This window comes from Eptatretus burgeri, chromosome 11 (genome assembly GCF_056783735.1).
Source record: "Eptatretus burgeri isolate ZD-2024b chromosome 11, Ebu_testis_v1, whole genome shotgun sequence".
NCBI classification, from domain to species: domain Eukaryota; kingdom Metazoa; phylum Chordata; class Myxini; order Myxiniformes; family Myxinidae; genus Eptatretus; species Eptatretus burgeri.
The window spans coordinates 44,531,747-44,555,329 of record NC_140971.1 but is presented as its reverse complement, the minus strand read 5'-3'; the positions used below and the strand labels follow the sequence as shown (position 1 = coordinate 44,555,329).

At 42.6% G+C, this 23,583-nt stretch overlaps 1 protein-coding gene across 1 annotated transcript in view; it reads left to right on the top strand.

Moving 5' to 3' along the window:
- The window catches only part of DPP9 (dipeptidyl peptidase 9), a 43,846-nt gene that overhangs the window by 1,918 nt on the left and 18,345 nt on the right, over nucleotides 1-23,583 (top strand). The window contains exons 3-9 of the mRNA XM_085846279.1: nucleotides 1,193-1,440; nucleotides 1,707-1,819; nucleotides 10,934-11,107; nucleotides 11,881-12,082; nucleotides 21,081-21,191; nucleotides 21,344-21,472; nucleotides 21,587-21,648. Coding sequence (XP_085702405.1) covers nucleotides 1,193-1,440; nucleotides 1,707-1,819; nucleotides 10,934-11,107; nucleotides 11,881-12,082; nucleotides 21,081-21,191; nucleotides 21,344-21,472; nucleotides 21,587-21,648 — 1,039 coding nt within the window. The remainder of the gene's footprint in view (nucleotides 1-1,192; nucleotides 1,441-1,706; nucleotides 1,820-10,933; nucleotides 11,108-11,880; nucleotides 12,083-21,080; nucleotides 21,192-21,343; nucleotides 21,473-21,586; nucleotides 21,649-23,583) is intronic.

Below are 23,583 nucleotides of genomic sequence, written 5' to 3'. Positions count from 1 at the left end.
CCCCGAGAAGCGTCGATGTTCGGGGCACCCTAAAGTATATTATGTTGTTTGCGAGATCAGGATTGTTACCGAAAACGGCTCGCAAAGCTTCAAAACTAAGCCAAAATTACTTGGAAAAGTACTTGAGAAAGGTTTGTGTCACTGTACAACGAAAGACTTGGAGAACTTTCTCAGCTTCCTGAACGGGCAGCTGCTCATACTGCAAGCTCCCGACGTTGTGGGCCGGTGCAAGGCCCGAGTGGATGAGCGTGTGCTACCCAAACTCCCGACGGTCGCTACGAGTGAGTGGACTTTGAACCTTGCAGGAATGCATCCTGGGAACATGGCGGGCTTGGTGATTTAATTAATGGACATCTGCAATTGGAAAGATGATGCTGTGCGTCATTCCCAAATAACAGCAACCAACTCTTTGGCAAAGGACGTCTTTACAACATGAAAATACAAAAATCTTGTGTATCTGGATTGGGTGCTTCTGAACACCGAAAGGAAGCACTTTATCTGATGCTTGTGATGTCCAGGGTGAGTTTGAAATAAACTTTTTTAAATGGTGATATTTATTGGTAATCATGTTTGGGGTTGGGAGGAGGGGATTGGGAGCTGCGTGGACTGTTATAAATCTGTTTTGTTTGTTTGGTTCCGGGGCCACAAGACAGACAAACGACAGTAAATTTTTAGTGCTGTCGCTGCTCACTTGTAATAACAGGAAATGGCACGAACTCGATATCTCTCATCCAGGGATATTTGACTCACATATTTCACGCTAGTAACGGCAGGTTAAAAGTGCGCGGTGAGCAGAAACTAGTCATTGAAAATGTGCACACAGCACATGCACAAAAGGCCTCGTGAACATTCGAAAGTCCCGTAATTGTTTTCATTTCATACCGATTCTGACACAAGAAAACAATCTTGTCTGTTTTTTTTTTTTTTTAATAAATAAAAGTGTTTATAGCTTTCCGTTCATGAATCAGGTGTCCCTTAACATGTACTGTACAGTGCGTCTTGTGTGAATGCTCTGCTCTAGCAGGTTAATTATAACTTTACCAAATATTTTGCAAATGATCGTGAAACTCGTCATGCACATTTATCTTGCACCATTTTCTTGTTGCTAATCGTGTACACGCTGTAATCAGACATATCAGCGATATTGAGTTTATGTTTGTTTTTTTTCACATGGTGACACCACCACTGACAGTGGTGTTATGTGGCATACCCTTTCGGATCTACTGTCCGAGAGCAACGAGATGGTGGACGCTGAGGACGTTCAAGTTCCCTCCTTTCTCACTTGCTACGGGGTGGCACGCCGCTCCTGGGAGGGTCTGCGGGATGTGATTCGTGCGAGTCGTAAGCAGCAGAGCCAGATGGTTAGCAAGGCACCGCATGACTTTCGCTTCGTGCGCTGGACCGATTCGGACCTGTACTCGCACCGCATCTACTTCTTAGGTCGGTTCTCCTCATTCATTGAGCTCTCTTCTCAGCTGCATTTTCTTTGGATGAATTGTTGATTGAAGCATTACCACCAAAAATGCGCAAGTCCACAAAAAAAGATTGTTTGTATTCCAGGCCGCATTCTGCAGCCTCCAGAATTCCATAGGTTTATGAAGTGGGAATTTTAAACGGGTCTGCTTGAATTTGTGTCTGCGTCAAAGTGTCCTTTTTTTGTTTCTGGCCATGATGAATGAACATTTTGTCGTCTGCGCACATTGCAGGTATGATGCCCGGAAGTCGTGAAAGTACGCTATTGTACAGCGACGTGCCGAAGCATTTTAGCAAAGATGGGGCTGCACTTTTGTCTTGGGGGCAGTTACTCGGTAATTTCCAGGTGAGCGAACCATGATTGATTGGGAGGGATGTATTTGTGAATGGTACAGTAACTTTCGAGGCTTTTTACTGAAGGTCTTCAACATGTTTTTCTTCATCTGTCTTTGACCTATTTCAGAAATATAAGCTGGATTTTTATTCATTTATTTATTATCTTGCCAAAACGAAGTTTTTGCAAGATATGTTAGTCAGCTTGTATGTTTTTTTTATTTTTTTGGTTTTTTTTTTTGTTTGTCTGTAATCACGTATTAAAAATTCTGCAGAGCACAGTTATCATTGGAAATTTTTGTAACTTCGCATATCAGAGGCCTATAGAGGTCCCTTTCAGTGCATAAAATTTTGAAGGTCAAAGGTCAAGGTCACTTTGTCGCAAATCAGGGTAGTCGACGAAACCCTTATTTTTTGAGTAATTTTGATCGGATCGTCTTCAAACTTCATGGGACTATAGTTCATGGTCTGGCGCTCAGCTGATTAATTTTTGGTGGCGATCGGCCTTGACCTTCATGGTTAACGCCTGAGGTCAAACATATTTGACCCCAAGGTCAAATTTTCAAGTTTTAGGAACCATATCGTGTAGTTCCTCAAATTGAACACCTCGATGAGTGCTTTCTAGATATGTCAAGCTTGAGACATTATGACGTCATTTGGTGACGTTATGAGGCAAACGCATATTTTTCATGGTTACTCTGTAGAACGATTCTCATCGGAATCTCTCGTAGGCAGATATTCCTCAAGGAGTCGCTCCTGGTGGATAGCAGCTCTGTTCACCTCAGTGTGACCTTAAAGAAGTCTTCCTTTTGGCAAGATTGGTTTATTTATTTATTTATTTATTGTTAAACATCTTACTTTTATGAACAGAGTCTGAGTGAGGATCATTGTACGAATGGTTCATAACAGCAGTTTGTTTATTTATTTATTTATTTCCTACAGCGTTTAAAGATCATGAAGGAGCTTGTACGTTTGTTTTGTCGAGGCGACATGTCTAAACGACATTGTAAGACAAATAAATATACTTTCAACTTGATTACAAGGACCAGTTTACGTTCTTGCATGGATGTAAACAGTATATGGGATTTGAATCTGAGATCTCATAATGAGCCAAGTGCTCAGATGGGAATACCATATCGGCCAATCCATGTATGCACAGTCACGCATTCCATTATACCATACATAGTTTTTTTGAGGATCCACTCTTGGTCTACAATCCACACTATGATATATTTTCCTGGCCCATGGGTTGTCGATGTATTTTGATCTTTGGTGTTTCTCTTGGTGACTTTTTTTTCCCCCATTAATGCTTACCCGTTGGTGACCTACATTTTATCCAGGTGTAAGAATCGATGTTGTTCACCCAAGTACTGATTCATATTTTGCTAGAACCGTAATCTTATTCATTCATAATCATTCATCTAATATTCATGTCCTCTATTGATTGCGCTGAAAACTTGAGGAATTCGGAAGGACACGTTCGTACACATAAATTATTCTGATTGGAGGATCCCATTTTATTTGCCTGTGGGGGGGAAAAGTTCCTTTGTTTTTTTTCAAGAATAAATCGATGCAAGACTGCACTCCAGGATCGATCTCATGAGGGCCAAGGAGATGTTAAAAGCTTTGTTAAGACCACACTTCTTTGTATTACTTAAGTCTGTACACCTGACTTCTCTTCTATTTTTTTTTTTTGTATACAAAGTGTAGGTATGTGGGGATGCAAGAACATGGAACAGATTTGGACGTAGCAGAACAGGAGCAGTAGAAATAGAGGAGGAAAACTCCAACAGCAGGGTTGAGGGACAAAATAAAGGGACACTTGGACAAATAAGGAAGGAGGGGTAGGGGAGGATGCACAGGGTGAACAAGATGGATACAGAAGCAAACTCTCAGGAAGGAAAAACTGGAAACTCTGAAAGAGGAGGGTTTGGAGGTTGGTGGGTGAGGGGGTTAACAGGGGTAGAAAAGATTTAGCTTTTGGCTTGGGGATGTTCTGAGATGCTGGTGAACAGCTGCCTTGAAGACCTGGAGGGAAGAATGGGATTAAAGAGAATGTGGAAGTTGGTTCCACAGGTGAGGGGGGAAAAAAAGAGGAACGAATGAGTCTCGGTGAGCAGTGATCCTGGATTTAGAGAGTTTCACAAGAAGGGAATTGATGGTGGACCATGTGTGCCTTTCTGAAACCGTGGGGTGGGGGACAAAAGGAAAGAGCAGGGGGTCCAAGGAGGAGGCAGTAGAAAACTGAGACTTTTGGCATGATGGGTGAATAAGTGTTTTGAGATTGCAGTATTGTTTTAAGCATTTGAGAATTTCATCATAGGCCATTGAAGGTAAACAGCTTTGATTTTGGTTAATCACATCACCATGGTGTAATTCAAACAAAACTTCTTGCAACATTTCTGTTTTTGCACAAATCTTTTGTGATAGTCGAGATTTTTTCCATATTCTCTTGAATCCTTCCTGAAACATTAAGCTACAGATTATTAAAGCTTACGAGCGGGTACTCCCACCCTATAGGTGGGTGTACCCTTCTCAGCGCACCTTCAGTGAGCAAGATGCTGCAGCACATTCTTGGAAATGTACTGTATAATTTTTGTCATCTTTAGAAGAAATATTATTGATGACAGCATGTCATATTCCATATCATAAGATAAAGGAAGAAGATTTGTAATACCAGCTAGCACCAAAGGTGATACTATTTCTGCCACATGACAATTTTGAGGTTTTTTTTTTTCTTTTTTTTCTTTTTCCTTTGGATACCATGTTGAGGTTCGTGTAAGAACTAATACACAGAACATATAACCACGCAGGAGATGGGTGGGAGAGGGAAGCACAAAATGGTGGGGAACAGAGGCAATATGAGATCTGTGGAAGGGAGAGGGATGGGGCAGGGTACACAGAGTAAATGAGATGGTACTACAGGGAATTTCAGGAAGGAGGTGGGTTTGGGGTGGATTAACGGGGATAGTAAAGATCAAGATTTAGGATGGAGAAGGATATGAGATGGTGGTGAACAGCTCTTTTGAAGACCTGGAGGGAGGAGTGGGATTGAAGAGTGTGTGGGAGTTTGTTCCAGAGGTGGGGAAAAAGAAGAATGAAAGAGTGAAGGTGAACAGTGATTCTTGATTTGGGCAGTTTCACCAGAAGGGGTTTTTTGGAGTATTTTGAGTGCCTTGTGGAAATGTAGGGGGGACAGATCACAGACAAAGCAGTGGGGGGGGGCAGGCCGGAAAGGAGACTGGAAGCCAGAAAGACCATTGACCTGCCTTCGGTGAGAAAGTGAGAGACCCAAAGGTTTAGCTTCATCGTGGGAAATACCAATGATCCTAAAACCCTTGGTTCCCACTTTGTGATGTCGAGCCACGTGTGAGGCAGGAGCACCACCCCGAGGGGGGTGCAGTACTCCATCAGACTGCGGATGAAAGCTTTGTAAATGGTCCGAAGTTCAGGTGTGCCAGGGAAGAACTTTGCACAATGTAGGATGCTCAGTCAGCAACTGGCTTTGGAGGCTAGCTTGGAGATGCGGCTTTCCCACGAAAAATCATGGCAGATAGTGAGACCCAAAATCTTGAATGAAAGGACTTCTTCAAGGGGATTGTTGAGAAAGTAGATGGTGGGGGTTTCCAGACAGTCCTTTCAGAGAGACACAATGAGGGTGTGAGATTTGTCAGGATTGAAAGACATTCCAAGTGTTTGACCAGCTTGTGATATTATCCAGGTCTGCAGAGAGTGACGAGGCTGGTGCTTGACGATCAGAGGGATGAGAGATGGTATGGCAGAGGGTGAAGTCATCAGCAGAGATATATAGAGGATTTTCTAGAGAGTCTGAGAGATCATCGATGAAAACCAGAAAAAAGCACAGGGCAAAGAACACTGCCTTGAGGAACTCCAACTTGGATGGGAAGAGGAGATGAGAGAATTCCATTTTGAGCACACGTTGACTGCGACAGGAGAGGAGTCCACGAGCCATGAGTGGAGATTGCCTTGGATACCATAACAAGAGAGTTTGGTGAGCAGGGCAGGGTGCCAGTCCCGATCGAAAGCACGTAATATGTCGAGGGAAATGGCTCTGATATCATCTTTGACATTTAGTACATCCATCCATTGTTGGGAAAGCAGAAGCAGCATGCTCAATGTTGAGTGACCTGGTTTTAATCCAAATTGATGGTCTGAAATCAAGCCATTGGAGAAGATGAAGGAATTTATGTCAGAAAAATGATGGATTCTGTGACCTTGCTGATAATTGAAAGAAGGCTGATTGGTCTGTAGTTGCAGGGATCAGTTTTTACACCTTTTTATGCAGGGTAGTAATGTTTACTGATTTCCAAACAGATGGCAAATGACCTTGGGCAAATGAGAGGGTGAATAGAACAGAGAGAGGTTGAGCAAGAGCAGAGGAGCAGGTTTTTACAACACAAGGACTGATGCCATCTGGACCGGTTGCAGAATCTGAGTCTTGGTTTGACAGCAAGCTCTCCACTTTGTCAGAAGAAAAGGACATGTAGTCCCGGGACAGCTGGGTGTGACTGAGTAAGGTGGGTACAGAAAGCGATGGGTTTGGGACACAAGATTTAGAAGCAAACACAGAGTTTAGGCATTCAGCTATTTCACGTGCAGTCAGCTGTGTGGCCATTTTAGGTAAGGGAGGGGATGGAGGGGGAACATACACCAGAAACTGACTTAACAAGACGCCACCAGGATTTGGAGGAGGGAGACAGGCTTGAGAGTTCACATTTGAGATTAGAAAGATGTTTCCTGGCTCTCCTGAGGGGAGACACACACTTGTTCTGAGCTTTGTGGAAGGATCTGAGATTGCCTTCAGTGGGATTAGCCTTCCATGAGGCGAAGACAAGTTGTTTCAGGACAACTGCCTCGCCAAAAGCTTCAGTGTACCATGGGCCAGTAGGAAGGGTAGGACATTTGAAGATGAGATGGGATAAATCTGTGCATGAAGAGCGAGCAAGTTTCTTTGAAAAAAATTCCCTGGATGAATTGATGGTGAAAGTAGAGATGGGAGACCATTCAAGAAGTTTGATGGCTGCTTGAAGACCCTGCCAATTGTCCTCAATGAAATGCCAGACTCATCGGTGCTGAGGTGGTTTTCTAAATTTTGGTGACATCCATGTTTGTATCGGAAGATTTCATTATGGTATATAGTATATTTCGTTCATCCATTATAGTAAGATTTCAAACGTTCCATTAGAGTCCATACATATTAAGCTGCACAAGCACTGCATTATGGGAACTCTGGTTGCTTGCAGAGAGAATAGCCCTGGTGTCTCATTTGAATCTTATATTCCGGCAAGGTAAAAAATCAACACATTATTTGTTCATACTTTCAGAGGAATTGAGTCAAATTGATTTGAATGGAACTTTTTTGTTGTTGTTGTCATTGTTGTTAAAAATCTTTTTCCTTTTGGAACCCTGTTACCCTAAGTCCTCATTCTCTGGGGGTCAAATCATAAAAATTGTTTTCCATATTTTGTGTGTCCTCCAATGTATCATTTGACATTTGCAAAGTATCATTTTATAATGTGCCTGTAATTGCATTTTGTGATATTTGACCTTTTGACCCTGCCCAGGGGGGGGGGGGGGGTGGGGCCAAAATGCACTCTTCTTGCACCTTCTTGCCGTGTGGTGATCATTACGACTAAGTTTGGTGAATTTCTGCACAACCGTTTCGGAGGAGATGACAGACGGACAGACAGACAGCTGTCCCACCCCCACCTGTTTTGTTTTGTTTTTTTTTTTCCCCAAAAACCGGGCGGATAGTAATAATAGCATGGGAGATGGCAGGGTCACCTCGAGGTACGCACACTCGCCCGTATGTTGTTGAACTTGGGTTCAAATCTTGGCCCATGTATAAACTGTCATCCAGCTATTTCACACACAGGGTGATTAATCAACGTGTGTGCCATCCCTCAGATGGTCGATAAACCATTGTACCTGACTGCCAGCATCCGCTACTTGTAAACGTTAAAGCTCCCACGCCATCTTTCATAAATAACAGGCGAGTCGTCGCCGTTATCCTCAACAAGCTACAAATTCCTGTCCAAAGTTTCTCGCCAACCCTCACTTGGCAACCGTGGCAAGAATGCCAATATCGCTAACGCGAGAGTGGCCTGCGTTGTATTGACAACAGGAGAAAAAAAATATTATTGGGACTCAAATACCGAATGCTTTTCCTCCACCCTCAAAGTGTTCATGAATGAGGTCATAACCACCATAAATATCATCTTTCCTTAAGTCTTTTCTGAATACGTAGCTTTCTCTCACTTTTATCCTTTGGTAACGCGTGGAACACAGGCTCTGGTTTATTTATTTATTTATTTTTGTTCCCATTTTGTGATAGCCAGGAGTTAACCCAGCATTGATATTCTGGCATGACTGATAGCATGACCCTAGATCCGAGGGTGTTCTTTTCTTTTCCTGACGTCATTAGATGTGATTCTTAAGCCTGGTGTTGGCTTAGTGGTTAGGGTGGCGGCTTGGGATCCGAGGGTCCTGAGTTCAAGCCCCGTTGGCTGCTGAATTAACACCAGGGGGTTGACTCAGCCTGTCATCCTTCCGAGGTCGGCGAAGTGAGTACCAGTGTACTGGTCCCGGTGTATGCCCCGGTTAGAATAGGTGTACCATATCCCTGTGTGTCGTAAGAGGCGACCAGGGTTGGCGTCAGGAAGGGCATCCGGCCATAAAACATTGCCTCAAGAAAAAAAAAGCCTAACCCCTGCACAGCAGGGAAAAATGGCTGTAAAAACGGTCATTTTTTTTTTTATTAGATGTGATTCTTATTGAGGTTTTAAAATTGATATTTGTGGATTGTCACCAAAAGATACTGAGCAACAGTATATTTGTGTTTGTTTCCATAAACATTATTACGCTTTGTGCATGCAACGTACTCTGCAAACGCAGCTGAGAGAAATACGAGTTGATGGAAAATCTCGCTTCCGTGTTGGTCCCTTGAGGAGGTGAGAAGATTCTTTCCGCGCCCAACAATGATTACCCTATCATTTTAGCTTATCTGGAATTGGAATTCCAGATAAGGTATTGCCATCGTGCACTGTCCGTCCGTCCGTCTCCTATTTTGACTTCTCCGGCCAAACCGCTGTGCCGATCCGGCTGAAATTTGGCAGCAACATTCCTCTCCTGACTGGTAACCAAATTTGGGTTACAACATTAGGCCAGGGCCCAGATTAGCTGCAGGTCCAGTGGTCCTCTTCTTTTTTTCTTTTTTTTTGTATTCAGTGTTTGAGGCTCATGGAGGAGCTATATATAACACACACAATGGATCAGGAAGTACCAGTATGAAAGGAACAGTCAAAAGAGAGACAGGGGAGGGCACACCGACAGCAAGGTTGAGGGATAATGTAGGGAGAGGCATGGAGAAATGAGGGATGTGCCTGGAGTATTGAAGGCTTTGGGAGGTCAAGATGGATACAGCCACAAACTCTCAATCACATAAGTGGAAGGAAAGGCTGGAAACCTGGAAAGAGGTGGGCTTGGGAAGGGTTAATGGGAGTAGCAAAGATCATATTACTCCATACCTTCATCTGTCAATGCCATGCATGTTTAAAAAAAAAAAAAAAAATAAGATGAACAGGAGAAGAGGTGGGATTTGTTGTCTCCCTTACCTGTATCAATCAGCCTTGATCTGTGCACGAGGTCGCAATGTCACGTGTGCGTGTGGAAGGCCAAAGGCAGCAAGCAGTTGAGAGTTGAGTGGATGATGTTTTACCATTTGCTCTTTTTTTTTTCCCCCTTTACAAGTTACAATGTCAACAGCAACAGAGAATCAAATGTACACGAAAATTTATCATCGTTAAGGTTGCGATGACCTCGAATCGAGGATGTAAATTTATTCCCGCAATCAACTCCCACGCACTGCTGGGCAAAAGCAATTTTTAAACAGAAAGGATTGTGGGGCCTTCGCAGTGTCGGGTGAGCCCTGCACACGGGCTCCCACAGACAGCATCCCGTACTTGAGGTGGATCGAGTGTGATCCTGGAGACCTGCAAATGTATAATTGATTTGAATCAAGATTGTGTATTTAATTAGCGCTTTGCTTTGTTGGTGTATGATAGAGTGAAGAAACAAAATATATTGTGTATACATAAACAGGAATCTCTGTGTCTCTTCCTTATACGTGGCCACTTCTTTAAACCTCCAAACTCCATACTTGGGGTGCAGATACAACTTTGAATGCGAAGAAGCATGGGCTATGTGGCCGCGGCCTCGGAGGCCGTGTTGAGGCCAAAGTGACCAAAACAGCCATTTTTGGCAAACGGCGACCAATTGGTCTCAAATTGAAAAGGCTGGATTTTTGTGGTTTTTTATTATTTTTTTTTTTTAGTGCAACACAACCTTTTTAGAATTCTTTAAATAATATTTAAATTGATAGATCAATTTAAACTTTTCCCGCCACTCGGGACGGGTATTTTTGCGAGTTTAAGATAAATTGTACAATTTGTATTGAATCTATTTGTTCCGCATGGAAAAAAACAAAAGAACAACTTTGACCCATTGCCCATATATCGTGTGTCCCCATGTTTTGGTGTCCGCAGCCAACTAGATCCGAAATGGCTTAAACCCCGCTTTTAAAGTTTGTCTCTTCGAGATCTTTTAATAACTCTTCTTTCTTTGCAGGTCCCGTGTCACATGCATTTTGTGATTAATTTGATGATACGTGACTGCTTTGCAAACCCTTGTAGCTAAAAAAAATATACTGTGCCCTGCTTTATGTTGTGCATGTGATGTTTTCTCTCCCCCGTGTGCTATCACTTTGCGACGTTTTTGTGTGCCATGGGTCGGTGTGTTAAAGATCTCATTTTATTTTTTGAATGAGGTTGTGTGTCTATATGTCACACTCACCTCCCTCCCCCACCTTTTGCTCTTCCTAAGTTTTAGTGGGTTTTTTTTTTTTTTTTGAATTGCAAATAAGGTTGGACGTGCTGATTTGATTCCAAGGTGGAAACATTCGGCACAAAAATACTTCCATGATAATATATGGTATGGTGTGAATTTCTTTGAGACACCGTGACAGTTTCCATGGGAGACCAAAGGAGACTAAAAGTGTCGAGTTGGAGAAATTTGTTCTCGGTGATTGTGATGGGTTCATTTCTGACAGCCCGCGGCACTTTTTGGAAACTACTCGAGGGAAGAGGAACTGCTTCGTGAGCGGAAGCGCTTGGGCACGTACGGCATCACGTCATACGACTACCATGCTGACACCGGGACATTTCTTTTCCAAGCCAGCGGTAGCATCTTCCACTGTAGTGATGGCTGCGGAAAACCATTTACAGTGAGTGCACCGGCATGAGTGTCCACTTGAAGTGGAGTTATTACCTCCACCACCGAAGGTGGACGGAGGCTATGTTTTTTTTTACGTCTGTTTGTCTGTCTGTGAGCAGGATATCTCAAAAAGTTATGGATGGATTCATACGAAACTTAGTGAAGTGGTTGGGTGTGTGAAAAGGACGAATCGATTCGATTTTAGTGAAGATCCGGATGCGAGCATTTTTAAATTTCTAAGGTAATTCTTCACCATTGAGAGATGGGGCTAAAATACTATATGCAGCACGATATTTCAAAACATTGTGGACTGCTTATGACAAAATTAGGTGGATGAGTTGGGTCGGTGACAAGGACTTGCTGATTAGATTTTGGTTCAGGTCCGGATGCAGATCCGGCCCGTCAGTGGGACACAAAATGTGAACTGTTCAGTCTGGAGGAGGTATACGCTCCACCAAGTACTGTTCTACTTATGGTTCCCAGAGGGAGGTATTACGTGTTTAGTCTTGATGTCCGTGGTGTCGCGCTTTTTAGAAGAAAAAAAAAAATCGTTTGTTTTCATGATGAGGCAGAATTTCAATTGCTACGTACCAATTGGCTCATATTACGAGTTGGCCATACCGGGAACCATCAGCGATCTCCCGTTGCAGCCCTTTTGTTTCGTTTATGTGTTGGTGGAGAAGCCAAACGTTTCTAAATATGTATTGCAATGTGCCTGAAGATTTTTGTATTGATGGCAATGTTAGTAATCCACTTCATTACGTTATTGGTGGCCATTTCCAGACTGTACCGCTAAAGCCAGTGGAAGTGAGAAGTGGATGTCTTGGCAGTCGTATGGACCCCAAGATCTGCCTACCGGAGCCCAACCTTGTGACTTTTATCCACAACTGTGACCTCTGGGTTAGTAATTTGTGCAGTGGAGCGGAGAGACGTTTGACATTTGCTCGCACCGGCAGTACGACCCAGGGCAAGGGAAGCTCAGGTGGTGAGTTGCTTTGGTGTGTGCTATAAAACCGTCCATATGTGAACCATTTCGATGAAATTGGGTGTGACGGCTCAAATGGTTCTCAACTGCGTGCTGGTAACTAATTCATTGATTTTGTTTGTTTGTTTGTTTGTTTTTGTTTTTTGGTTTGCATGGAAAAGTTTATTTTGCACTCCTGCCTGTATATTACTTATCGCAATCTCCCATCATGCGATTAAAGTTATTGCTGCTGCATATTTTAATGAAGTGAACAAGAAGACTCGTACATTTCATTCACGCATTGGTACAAACTACGAGAGCGGTACTTTGGGGATAAACCATGTCATCGCTTTTGTAAGAAGGTACATGCATAAAAGTGAGTACTGTATTGCGCTTTACACACCTCAGTTGCTGCAGTGTGTAAGCGCAAGACTCATGGTAAAAGACCTTCTCAGAATGACTGGAAGGTTTGCTTACTGGTGCTGGCATTGCCGGTTTGGGTGGGACGGTACTTCTGGAGTAGTTCCCACGGATCGATAGAAACAGTTACTCTGTCTTCCAAAGACCCCATAGTATTACAAACCTCTTGGCAAGATTTATGAATGGACATTGTGAACTTCGCTGATCACGGAGATGTTGACTTCTTTTTTTTTTTCTTTTATGCCTTCGGTGACGAAGTCGCCGGTGGCGTTATGTTTATTTGTCGTCCGTCCATACGTATGTACGTACGTACGTCCATGCAAATTTTCTCTGTTTTCTCTTCAGCCACTTATCCGATTGACGTGAAATTTTCACCACAGATGCGACGACTCGAGCAGAATTTTCATGATAATTATGAATGATGTAGGTCACCTGGGGTGGCAGCCATGTTGGAAAAACGGGAAAACTTTGGACTTCTGTATCTTCTAAACCGAGCTGTTATCCGATGGGAAAAAATTGAAACTTGACACCTGGCAACGACTCTGCATGTGGAGTGTGATTTGACTCTGACATCATCAGCGAAGTGGTATCCCAGTCAAAATTTGACACGTGGAACTCTGCATTCGATCAGTATGAAAATTTTTGAGGTTCATCGAGGGATACATTGGTCGACAGAAAAAAATATTATGATATCATCGGTCATGTGGTTTGGCAGCTACATTGCTTTTTTTTTTTTTGCTTTTTTTTTCAGGAAAAACATCTACAGAACTGCTTTTAAAGACGGAAGTGAAAGTACACATAAATGATCGATTACACTGGTCTGCGTCATTTCAGAGGTCTATGTTTTCTCAACGGTTCCTATATGCTTTTTGCATGCTAAATTTAGAAATGTATCTCATTTCGCTCAATCAGGTCAAGTTTTTATGCTATCTCAATTTTAAGGAAAAAATAATCAAAATTTTTGTTTTTTAAATTTGCTTTTTTTATTCAAAATCAGACTTACATTGACAGAAAATGTACAAACTATATATAAAATAACGCACAAGTAACGTTAATGTGAAATTCCACATTAGAAAGACTAAGGAAAACAGCGACTGCTGGAGCGACTGAAGTTAGGTGTTGCCAGAAGCAACGATTTATCTATTTTTCTGAAATTGAAATGAATAATTGAGAAGGCACTTTCTTCCACATTAAGTGTACTTGTGTGTCATTATATGTATAGTTTGTACATTTTCTGTCAATGTAAAGGCCCAGTCACACCTTGACGTTTTAGCCAGCTTATGCCGATTTTTGGAAAATTTGTCTAAAACGCTGGCACACGTCGAATACGTTATGGGTAAGTTTTGGAAACATTGAGAGCACGCTGAAAAACACTGCCATACGTCGTTGTACGCTGGCTTTAAACGTTGTACTTTTCGGTTGTCCTCAAATTCTCCATGCTTGAAATTTTAAGACTTGTGCCAGTGTATGACTCACACGTTCCGCATAACGCTGGCCATAAGTTGTAGACACGTCACGCGATCGTTGACACACGTCGACACACGTTACTTGTAAGTTACTCATAAGTCGAAACACGTCGAGGTAATGTTTAGCGTACCCGAAACTTATTTCTAACCTATGAGTAACGTGTTGTACTCACGTTACGCGATCGGTGACACACATCGACACACGTTACTTGTAAGGTGCTCATCAGTCGAAACACATCAAGGTAATGGTTAGCGTCAGTGTTCCAGACTACCTGGTTTTATTTATTTATTTATTTATTTATTTTCTTCCTTCCTTCGGTATGATGGTGATTTTGACACTTCGATTTCTAGTGCGGTTATAATATAATATAATTAATAGGCTGCCGCTCAACGATTTAAATCATAACCGCACTTTACACTGAACACTGTCATACAGAAGAAAAAAAAAAACCGGGAGTCTGGAACACTGATGCTAACCATTACCTTGACGTGTTTCGACTTATGAGCACCTTACAAGTAACGTGTGTCGATGTGTGTCACCGATCGCATATCGTGCGTACAACTTATTCCCATCGCATGCGGAGCATGTGTCATATGGCAAGTACGTCGTAAAATTTTCAACATGTTTAAAATTACAAGATGTACTCCACTTAATACGACGTATGATAGCGTACTTTAGCGTTCTATTCACACATACCAAACTTACCCATACCGTATTCGACGTGCGCCAGCGTATTAGACGCATTTTTCAGAGGTCGGCATACGCTGGCAAGATCGCCAAGGTGTGACTGCGATGTTGACACTTCCGTTTCTGCGGCGGTTATGATTTGAATCGTTGTGCAGCAGCCTTTTCATAACCTACGCCACGTCATCGTCGGCGATGCGTGCAGCGCGCTATGCCTAAGTTAGACTATCGTTGGGCATCGGTTGTGTAGGCCGACAACAGGTTCAGCATTCTTTGGTATAAGTTATCTATAACACAATGAAACGTTCTGTGTCCGTTACTAATATGTTATGCATAAGACCAACACGTTATGAATATGTCCGAATCTTTAAAAAAAAAAACATCAAAAGTTCAACGTAAGCCAGCGTTTTACATACATTTTAATATGTTGCCATTGCTGGCTAAAACGTCAAGGTGTGACTGGGCCTTAAGTCTGATTTTGAATTAAAAAAAAAATGCTAATTAAAAAAACAAAAATTGATTATTTTTTTTCCCCTTAAAGTTGAGATAAAAACTTGACCTGATTGAGCGAAATGAGATACATTTCTGAATTCAGCATGCAAAGAACCGTTGAGAAAACCTCGACCTCTGAAAAAAATATTTCAAATGCAGCCCAGTGTTATCTATGTTGAATAAAGTTTGATAACTGTGACATCATGGGTCACATGGTCTGGCAGCCACCTTGGATTTACCCTTAAACCTCCAAAAATCTTCTCCAGAACAGCTGTACAAATTGAGAGGAAACTTCACACACCTCTTCACTATGCCTTCTGATACGAGAGTGATAAAGAATAATTTATTTGTCACGTGGTTCAACGGTCATATTGGATTGAAGAAAAATATTACATGTGTTTTTTTTTTTTCGTTTCTGCAACCGCTTATCTGATCGAAACGAACTTTACCAAATATCATCTAACACAATTGCTGCCTGCAGTGTGGAAATGATGATGTCATAGGTCACATGGTGTGGCAGCCATATTGGATATTTTTTTTTAAAACCCTAAAGAGATATTTGCTTTCTTCTCAGAAATGACACACAATTCCAATAAAAGTTGACCACAACCTTCATCACCCATGGTGTACCAAAGTTTGTTCATTCGATAAAAAAAATGTGGTCTCCAAGGAGGTGTGAGGGGGTTGCACCCAAATATATATATTTGCTTTCTTCTCCGAAACTACACACACAATTTCGATGAAACTTGACCACAACTTTCACGACCAGTGATGTACCAAAGATTGTTCATGACATTAAAAAAAATCCGGGTCGAACAGGGTCTATCGGGGGGGCGGGGATGCTATGCCGCTGATGATGTGCCCCTATGCCAATACACTAGTACTCATTTTGCTGACCTCGGAAGGATGACAAGCTCAGTCAACCCCACCTGGTGTTAATTCAGTGGCCGACAGGGCTTGAACTCAGGACCCTAAGATCCCAAACCAGCCACCCTAACCACTAAGCCAACACAAGGCTGTATATGATCGACTAGCCATGGAGAATATAGTTTGAAAATTTCAACGTCCTTGGATGTGGACTATCAGAAATGTTGAATTTAAGCAAGAACCTTTAAAGACACCATCTCTCGAACCACTGAACCAATGGATCAGAAATGTTAAGTATATCATCAACTACCCATGGAGATACAAGGCTGATAACTAAAACGTTATTGGTCACATAGTTTGGCAGACATATTGGATTGAACGACGACCTAAAATAATTTTCCTTCTGTTGAACCATTTAATTGAATGATGCTAAATTTCATATTTATGATCGACTAGCCATGGAGTTTGAAAATTTAAACACCATTGGTCACATGGTTTTGCAGCCATGTTAGGTCGAAGCGAAAAACCATTAAAAATCTTCTTCTCTGAAACCGCTGAACCAATGAATGCAAAACATTAAATCACTGCGTCGTATGAAATTGCAATGGCTTTGGCCCCGGCCACAACTGCTCGTTTTGTATTCATCTTCATTGATGCATTTTAGTTTTAATGTGCACAAAAGAGATCGCTAAATATCCTAAAAAGTAATCAAGCTCTGAATAATGGCAATGGATGGTATGGGTATATGGGCCATAATAGTAGCATGTTCAGTTAACTATGGTATTTTTGTTCAGAATGAATGCGCAAGGCAAGATTGTGCATTCTACAAAGGTGACTAGTTTTGCTTTCTAACTTTTTTGATGACAATTGCATTATTTATCACCATCTTTATTGTAAACTGAAAAGGTACCTGGTGTTGCCGGGCAACGCCGGGTTCCTCCTCCCTCATCCCACCCCATCCTTTCCCCCAACGTCACCTCACCTCTCCCCTGCCTCATCCCATCCCTCCCCTGCCTCCTCCTAACCTCCGATCCCATCTATGCCTCCTCCCAGCCCAACCCTCCCCCTCCAGTCTGGACCAGTGTTTCTCAACCTTTTTTTGTCCCACACCCCACTTTGATTTTCAAAAAAATCGTACGCCCCACCATGATTGGAGACTACAGTATACAGGGTGTCCCAAAAAATATACAACTTTTCATCTGCAAAGAGGATGGTCATAACATATATATTTTAAAAAAAAGATATATGGCTGGATAGAAAGCTGAAAGGTTGAAGTTTATTGTACCAATGTCAAAATTATAACCAAAATTTAAATTTTGGTAGAGAATCGTCGTTTTCTTTTAGACCACATGTTCGACGTCGGCTCCACGTTGTCCGATCACTGCCTGCAAATGCGTTGTCATGTTCTCCATCACTTTGGGAAACGTTTCCTGAGGAATGTTCTGGATTTCTTGGTGGATATTTTCCTTCAGCTGATCAAGAGTCTGAGGCTTAGGTTTTCCATAGATCCTGTCCTTGAGATACCCCCACAAGAATAAGTCTGGAGGAGTAAGCTCAGGGGAATACGGTGGCCACTCAACGTCTTCGTAGAGGGAGATAAAGCGGCCATCAAAATGTTGGTTGAGAAAACGCCTTGTTTCCCTGGCTGTATGGGGCGGTGCCCCATCCTGCTGGAACCACTGGGTTCTCATCTGGATCAGGTTGTTTCTCCTACGGGCCTGAGTGCATAGCTCAGGCAGATAGAATTCCTGAATCATTTCGCGATAGTTCCTCTGGTTTACCGTGCAAGTGCCTCCCTGGTCATCTTCAAAGAAGTATGGACCAATTATCCCATACCAACCAACCGCCACCCACATGGTGACTTTGAGAACAGATCGAGGCACCAGTTCAGTTGATGCATTACCAGGATTTTCAGTTCCCCAGTACCGAAAGTTTTGCTTGTTTACCTCCCTGGACAAGTGAGCATGGCATTCGTCCTTCATGTGAAGTTTTTTGAGGAAGTCTGCATCTTCCTCCAACTTTCCTGAGAACCAATTTGCAAAGTCGAGTCATTTGCGTTTCTGTTGATCAGTAAGCACCGTTTCCGTTTGAATTTTGTATGGAAAGGCATGAATGTCTTGGCGAAGGATCCTCTGAACGGTGCTCTTATGAATGTTTGTCTCGGCAGAAAGTCGTCGAATCAATTTTTTTAGACTCTGAACGACTGCCTGTCTCACCATTTCCACATTTTCTTCACTACGATCTGTCCTCTTCCGACCATTGTGACCCTTGTGAAGGTCACAGATGGTTCCCACATTGGTAAACTTTGCGATGGTGCACTTTATTGTCCGAAAGTTTGGTGCATGGCGCAAGAGGATACCGAAATTACTCGAGTAAAGACGTTGCACCTGTATGACACTTTTGGTCTGGTGCCAAAGTTCAACAGTTTTCGTCCGTTGTTGTACGGTCAGTCTTGGCATTTTTCTGGCGCTTGCTTGGTATCAAAATAAACTTCAGGGTCTCTGCAACAAGAAATGAAGCATTAGTGGCAAAATTACTTCTTTTTAGGATCAAACGAAGCATCTTAAAAGTTGTATATTTTTTTGGGACACCGTATATACTACATATGTATTCAAAAGGCTTTATTAAAACTTTATTGCAAATTTTATTCAATTGCTACTCACTTCAATGGGAGCCCTGCCCTTGATGCTCGCTGCAGATTTGTTTGATTCGAGGAACCAATTTTGTCAGTTTCAGCCTAAAATCACCATGTTCCGTGATTTCCAGTCGATTTATCTTGGCTTTCTCTCTCTCTTTCTCTCAAAAGCGATCACATATCAATTCATTTATTCTGAATCCTCATGCCCCACCAAAATATTGCCACGCCCCACCTTGAGAAACACTGCTCTGGACACTCACCCCTTCCCTGTGACAGGTACGATATTAGATAGCAGAGTATACCCACCCTCTGGGTTGGTCGAGTTTGCACATTACTTGCTGAAAAATAGTATAGTCTGTGTTTTGCAAGAAGACTATTGCTGTTTGTGTGGTGTGTGCTCAAAAGGTTCAAGATTATCTAAACTATAAGGGTACGTTCCAATTGTAGTTCTTGTCTAAGGGTCGAAAGGATCTAATCTCTCGAGCATGTAAAAAGGGTCTAAAAAGGTCCAAATGGTGTAAAGCTGAAATCATCCAAAGGGTCAAAGCTGTTTGATCTGTCCTGAAGAGGGTTAAGGAGCTTTTAGGGTCTTGTGGGTCTTCTTCTTCTCATGTCACCACATCTTCCTCAGCCACTGCAAGACAGGCTCTGGCATGTGGATCGAAAGCATCCAGGTCAACTGGTCTGCATGGCTAAGGCAGTAGAGGGCAGGCGAAGAGGTGCTCCATTGTTTGGGGGGCTTCTCCACAGTCACATAGGTCATTGTCATTTGTCATAACCCCACAGCTGCATTAAGGCCTCACATCTTCCGACTCCCACCATAAGGCGATTGAGGCATAGCCAGATTCGCCCTGGCTCGCTAGCTCCTGGTGGCAGGGACTCCTTAGTGTTGAAAGACAACTTGTGAGGTTGAGGTTCTTGTTGTCTGGACCAGGCCTCCTTCCTGTGAGTGGGGATGTTTCCTTTCAGTGGCTGGACATCACGGAGGAAGCTGCTCCTTGATTTGAGCCTCTTTTTGGCTGGTTCATGTTGGTACAGAGGATCGCGAGGGTCTAATTCCTGCTTGGCTCATTCTATATGGGAAGAGATGTCTTCTGGTTGATGGTGGAGCAATGCCGTATAGAAGATACAGGCCGTCCACAGGCATGTCGGTTTCAGGCAGCCAGAGATGGCTCTACAGGCTGTATTAAGGACTGGGTCCATCTTCTTGGCATAAGATGAGTGACTCCACACCAGGCAGGCATAATTAGCTGCTGAGTAACACAGGGCAAGAGCAGTGCTCCTCATAATTGCTGGACTAGTACCCCCATTTTGTGTTGGCCAGCTTCTTCAGGATGTTATTTCTGGCACCCACCTTAGCTTTTGTCTTGATGACATGGGCTTTATAGCTTTGGGTACGATCCAATGTAACTCCACGGTAGACTGGCTTGGAGATGTGTGAGAGTCTTCTGCCATACCAGTGGACATTAAGCTCTGTATTTGCATCCCTATTCTTGAGATGAAAAGCACTGATATGTGTTTTCTCTGGATGGGCCTGCAGATGATTGGTTGTGTCGTAATCAGTTACTCCAGCAAGGATATTGGTGAGAGATGGTTCCACTTTGACAAAGGTTTGGGCCTGTGTTGCAATGCAGAGGTCATCAGCATACAGGAAACTCCTTGTATCTGGTTGTATGGGCTAATCATTTGTGTGGATATTGAACAGCAGGGAGGCAGGGACACTACCTTGTGGGAGGCCGTTCTTCTGTCTTCGCCACCTGCTATGTTTGCCCTTCGGGTCCACAAAGAAATGTCTGTTCTCCAGCATGTTTTGGATGAGATTTGTTAGTCTGACATCTTTTGTCAGCTGAAAAAGCTTCAGCACGAGTATCCTGTGGTTGACTGTGTCGTGCGCTGCTGATAGGTCGACAAAAGCAGCAGCAGTTGTCAGCCCTTCCTCATAACTATCTTCATTGAATTGGATGAGATTCAGGAGCTGACCTGTGCAGGATTTTCCATGTCGTAAACCAGCTTGCTCTGGAATATGATGTTCATCCACAAAGGGAGCCACACCGTTCAATGTCTCTCCTCCCACAGGGTCGTCGAAAGGGTCGTTGGGGTCATAAAGGATCTTACGGGTCTTTGGGGGTCTAAAAAGATCTTCAGGATATTTGGTGTCCAAAGGTTCTTGGGGTTGTTCAAAGGTTGAGGTGATAGATAAAAGTACCCTTCGGACAATCGTCGGGTCAGACTTTGTCTGTGTGCCAAATTTGGTGGTTGTCAGCCCAGCAGTCTTTGCAAAAAAAACTCGGATAAACAGACGATTAATTTTATTTATCACATTACGCTTGCAAAACAAATGCAGGACGTCGTTAATTATGACTATTATTTGTTGCACTTGCTTATTGTCGTTAGCCTGTTGGCAGATTATTAGTCGTGTTTTGAGTTTCCGGCTCATCCCATTTCCTGCAGGATCCGGGAGCTGTCTTTTGGAACCCAAATCTGCCGGTGTTGCATCGTTTGTGATACAGGAAGAGTTTGACAGGTACACAGCATACTGGTGCTGTCCAGTAGCATCACAAGGTGAGTGAGCTTTTGTTTTACATAGCCGTTTTATCCTGGGGTGTAGAGAGCCCTTTTTGCTGAAACGTACCATACAATTTTGGAAACTATGCAGGATTGGTTCATCAAGGCCTTGTTCGAAGTTTTATAATCTATTTTTTTTTTTAACTCAGATTCTGCTGGCAATAAAATTATCTGGATTTTGTATGAGGAGGTTGACGAATCCAACGTGGAGGTCATTCATATCCCTGCACCTGCACTGGAGGAACGCAAGTCGGACTCTTTCCGCTACCCACGTGCGGGTGAGTCCACACAGCTGGCATGGCAAGGCCTCTGTATTCGCGTTGTGCTGGCTTCATTTTTCTTTCCTCTTTGTTTTAATTTCGGGTGTCGTCCTGTTTTTCTCCATTTTTCAGGAACGAAGAACGTGACGGTGACGCTCCGAATGTCTGAGTTCAAGTCCAACATCGATGGCACGGTGAGCCCCCTCTGGGTCGCCAACCCTAGCGAAGTGTAATTTATGAGAAAGATAATCCCGAAGCACACTGATAAATATTTGATGCTAATGGATGGTGCGGTATGGATAAGCGCACTGCTTGGTTTCATGCTTCCGGGACTATTTCTGACACAGTCTCCTGAGCACAGCTCATCACAGTATGTAGATGCCTTGACTCTCCCTCTTGCCTCGTTGATTTATCTGAGGAAACATTTGGAAAGTCTGTGCACAGCTGTAGTTTGTTCATTCATTTTGGAAAACTTTCGGCAACTCTTTTTTGCATTCATTGGAGTGGAAAGGAAAGTAAAGAGATCTATTCGCCGTTAAGACCAATAACACTGTAATGTCGTGGACTTAATGTTGCACATTTGGAAAGTGAGGTTCTCCTTTGTCCACCACCCTTCCTTTTCTCTTGAATTTAAAATCCATGTATACATTTTTCCCATCTCCATAACCAATGCGCAACTTTGAATTACTTATCCTAACGAGTAATACCCTCTCCTTCCGGGAGTGAAAGATGATGTCAATACCCCCCTCCCTTCGACAGGGATCAGTGGTTAAACTACTTGCACTATTCCACACGTACAGGCAAAAATTCCAAGTCGTCTTCCCAGATTGGCCGAGCCGTTTTTGATTCTATAGTGATCAGGCATGCACACATCCACATATACAGAGAATTCCTTTATTTTAATATACCTGCAGCTAAAAGCACCTGCTAATTCCAGGTGTGGCATGAGAAGAGGGGGTGGGGTGGGGTGGGGTGGAGCCCTTGTAATACTCGGAGTGGCAACGAAAAAAATTCTGGTCACATGGGTCATGGGCACCATTTTGTATCCATCGATAGCTCATTGAAGGAGCACACGATAGTTCATCATTCTTTTTGAAATGACGATGCTGTGCCATTGGATGCATCAATCGATCAAAGAACAGTTTCAAAGTGTATGGATTCTTTGCAGATGCCGGAAGGAAAAATATATTGGGAAGATAAAGATAGTTGTGTGAGATTGAAACAGGCTTTGGGGTTGTAGTCCCAGATGTGTACATTTATGTGTGGTGTTGTAATCAGATTGCTGTTGGAAGTTTGATATAACTCGTAAAAAGACATAAATCATCATCGAAACATCTATCGATTAATTATATATATATATATATATATATATATATATATATATATATATATATATATATATATATATATATATATATATATATATATATATATGTATATATATATATGACATATCAAGAACATCCTGGAGAAAATGCTAATAAGTAAACATGTCACTTGTGTGTCTGTAACGTTAACTTTGTTTGTTTCTTTGAATTGGTCGAAGCGTTGTCGTTAACATTGGTTTAGCCTGAGTTTGAATCTCGACCCAGCTACAAACTGTCATCCTGGTGTTTCACAAGGCAGGGTGATTCATCGATTGTGTGTGTGCCATCCTTTGGGTGTATGTTTATCCAGGCGTCCCGTCTGCTGGCATTAATTGGTGGGTGTTAAAGGTCCCACGGTATCCGTCAAAAATGTAGGCGAGCTATCGCCAGCACCATGAACAAATCCCAAATTCATGCCCTAACTACTGCTGGGAAGGCAATGACAAACCACCCAGCATGACCTTTGCATGACCAAGGACTTGCGTTCAGGCAGAGCGCAAGATCAATTGATCTTCTGTTCTTTCTCTTTTTTTTTTTCTTTTTTTTTTCTTTTTTTTTCTTTTTTTTTTCACTCACAATTGTTATCTTTTCTGATTGTCTACTCTCCCTCGATTTCTTTTTCACTTTCCTTCTTCCGATTCTTTCAAATTTCTGCATTCTGTCACCACCTATTTGTTTCTTCCATTCACATGCTCTGCACACCTCAAATTAGGCACCCATCAATCATCAGTGTGAACCTTAACTCACACATTGCACTTAATT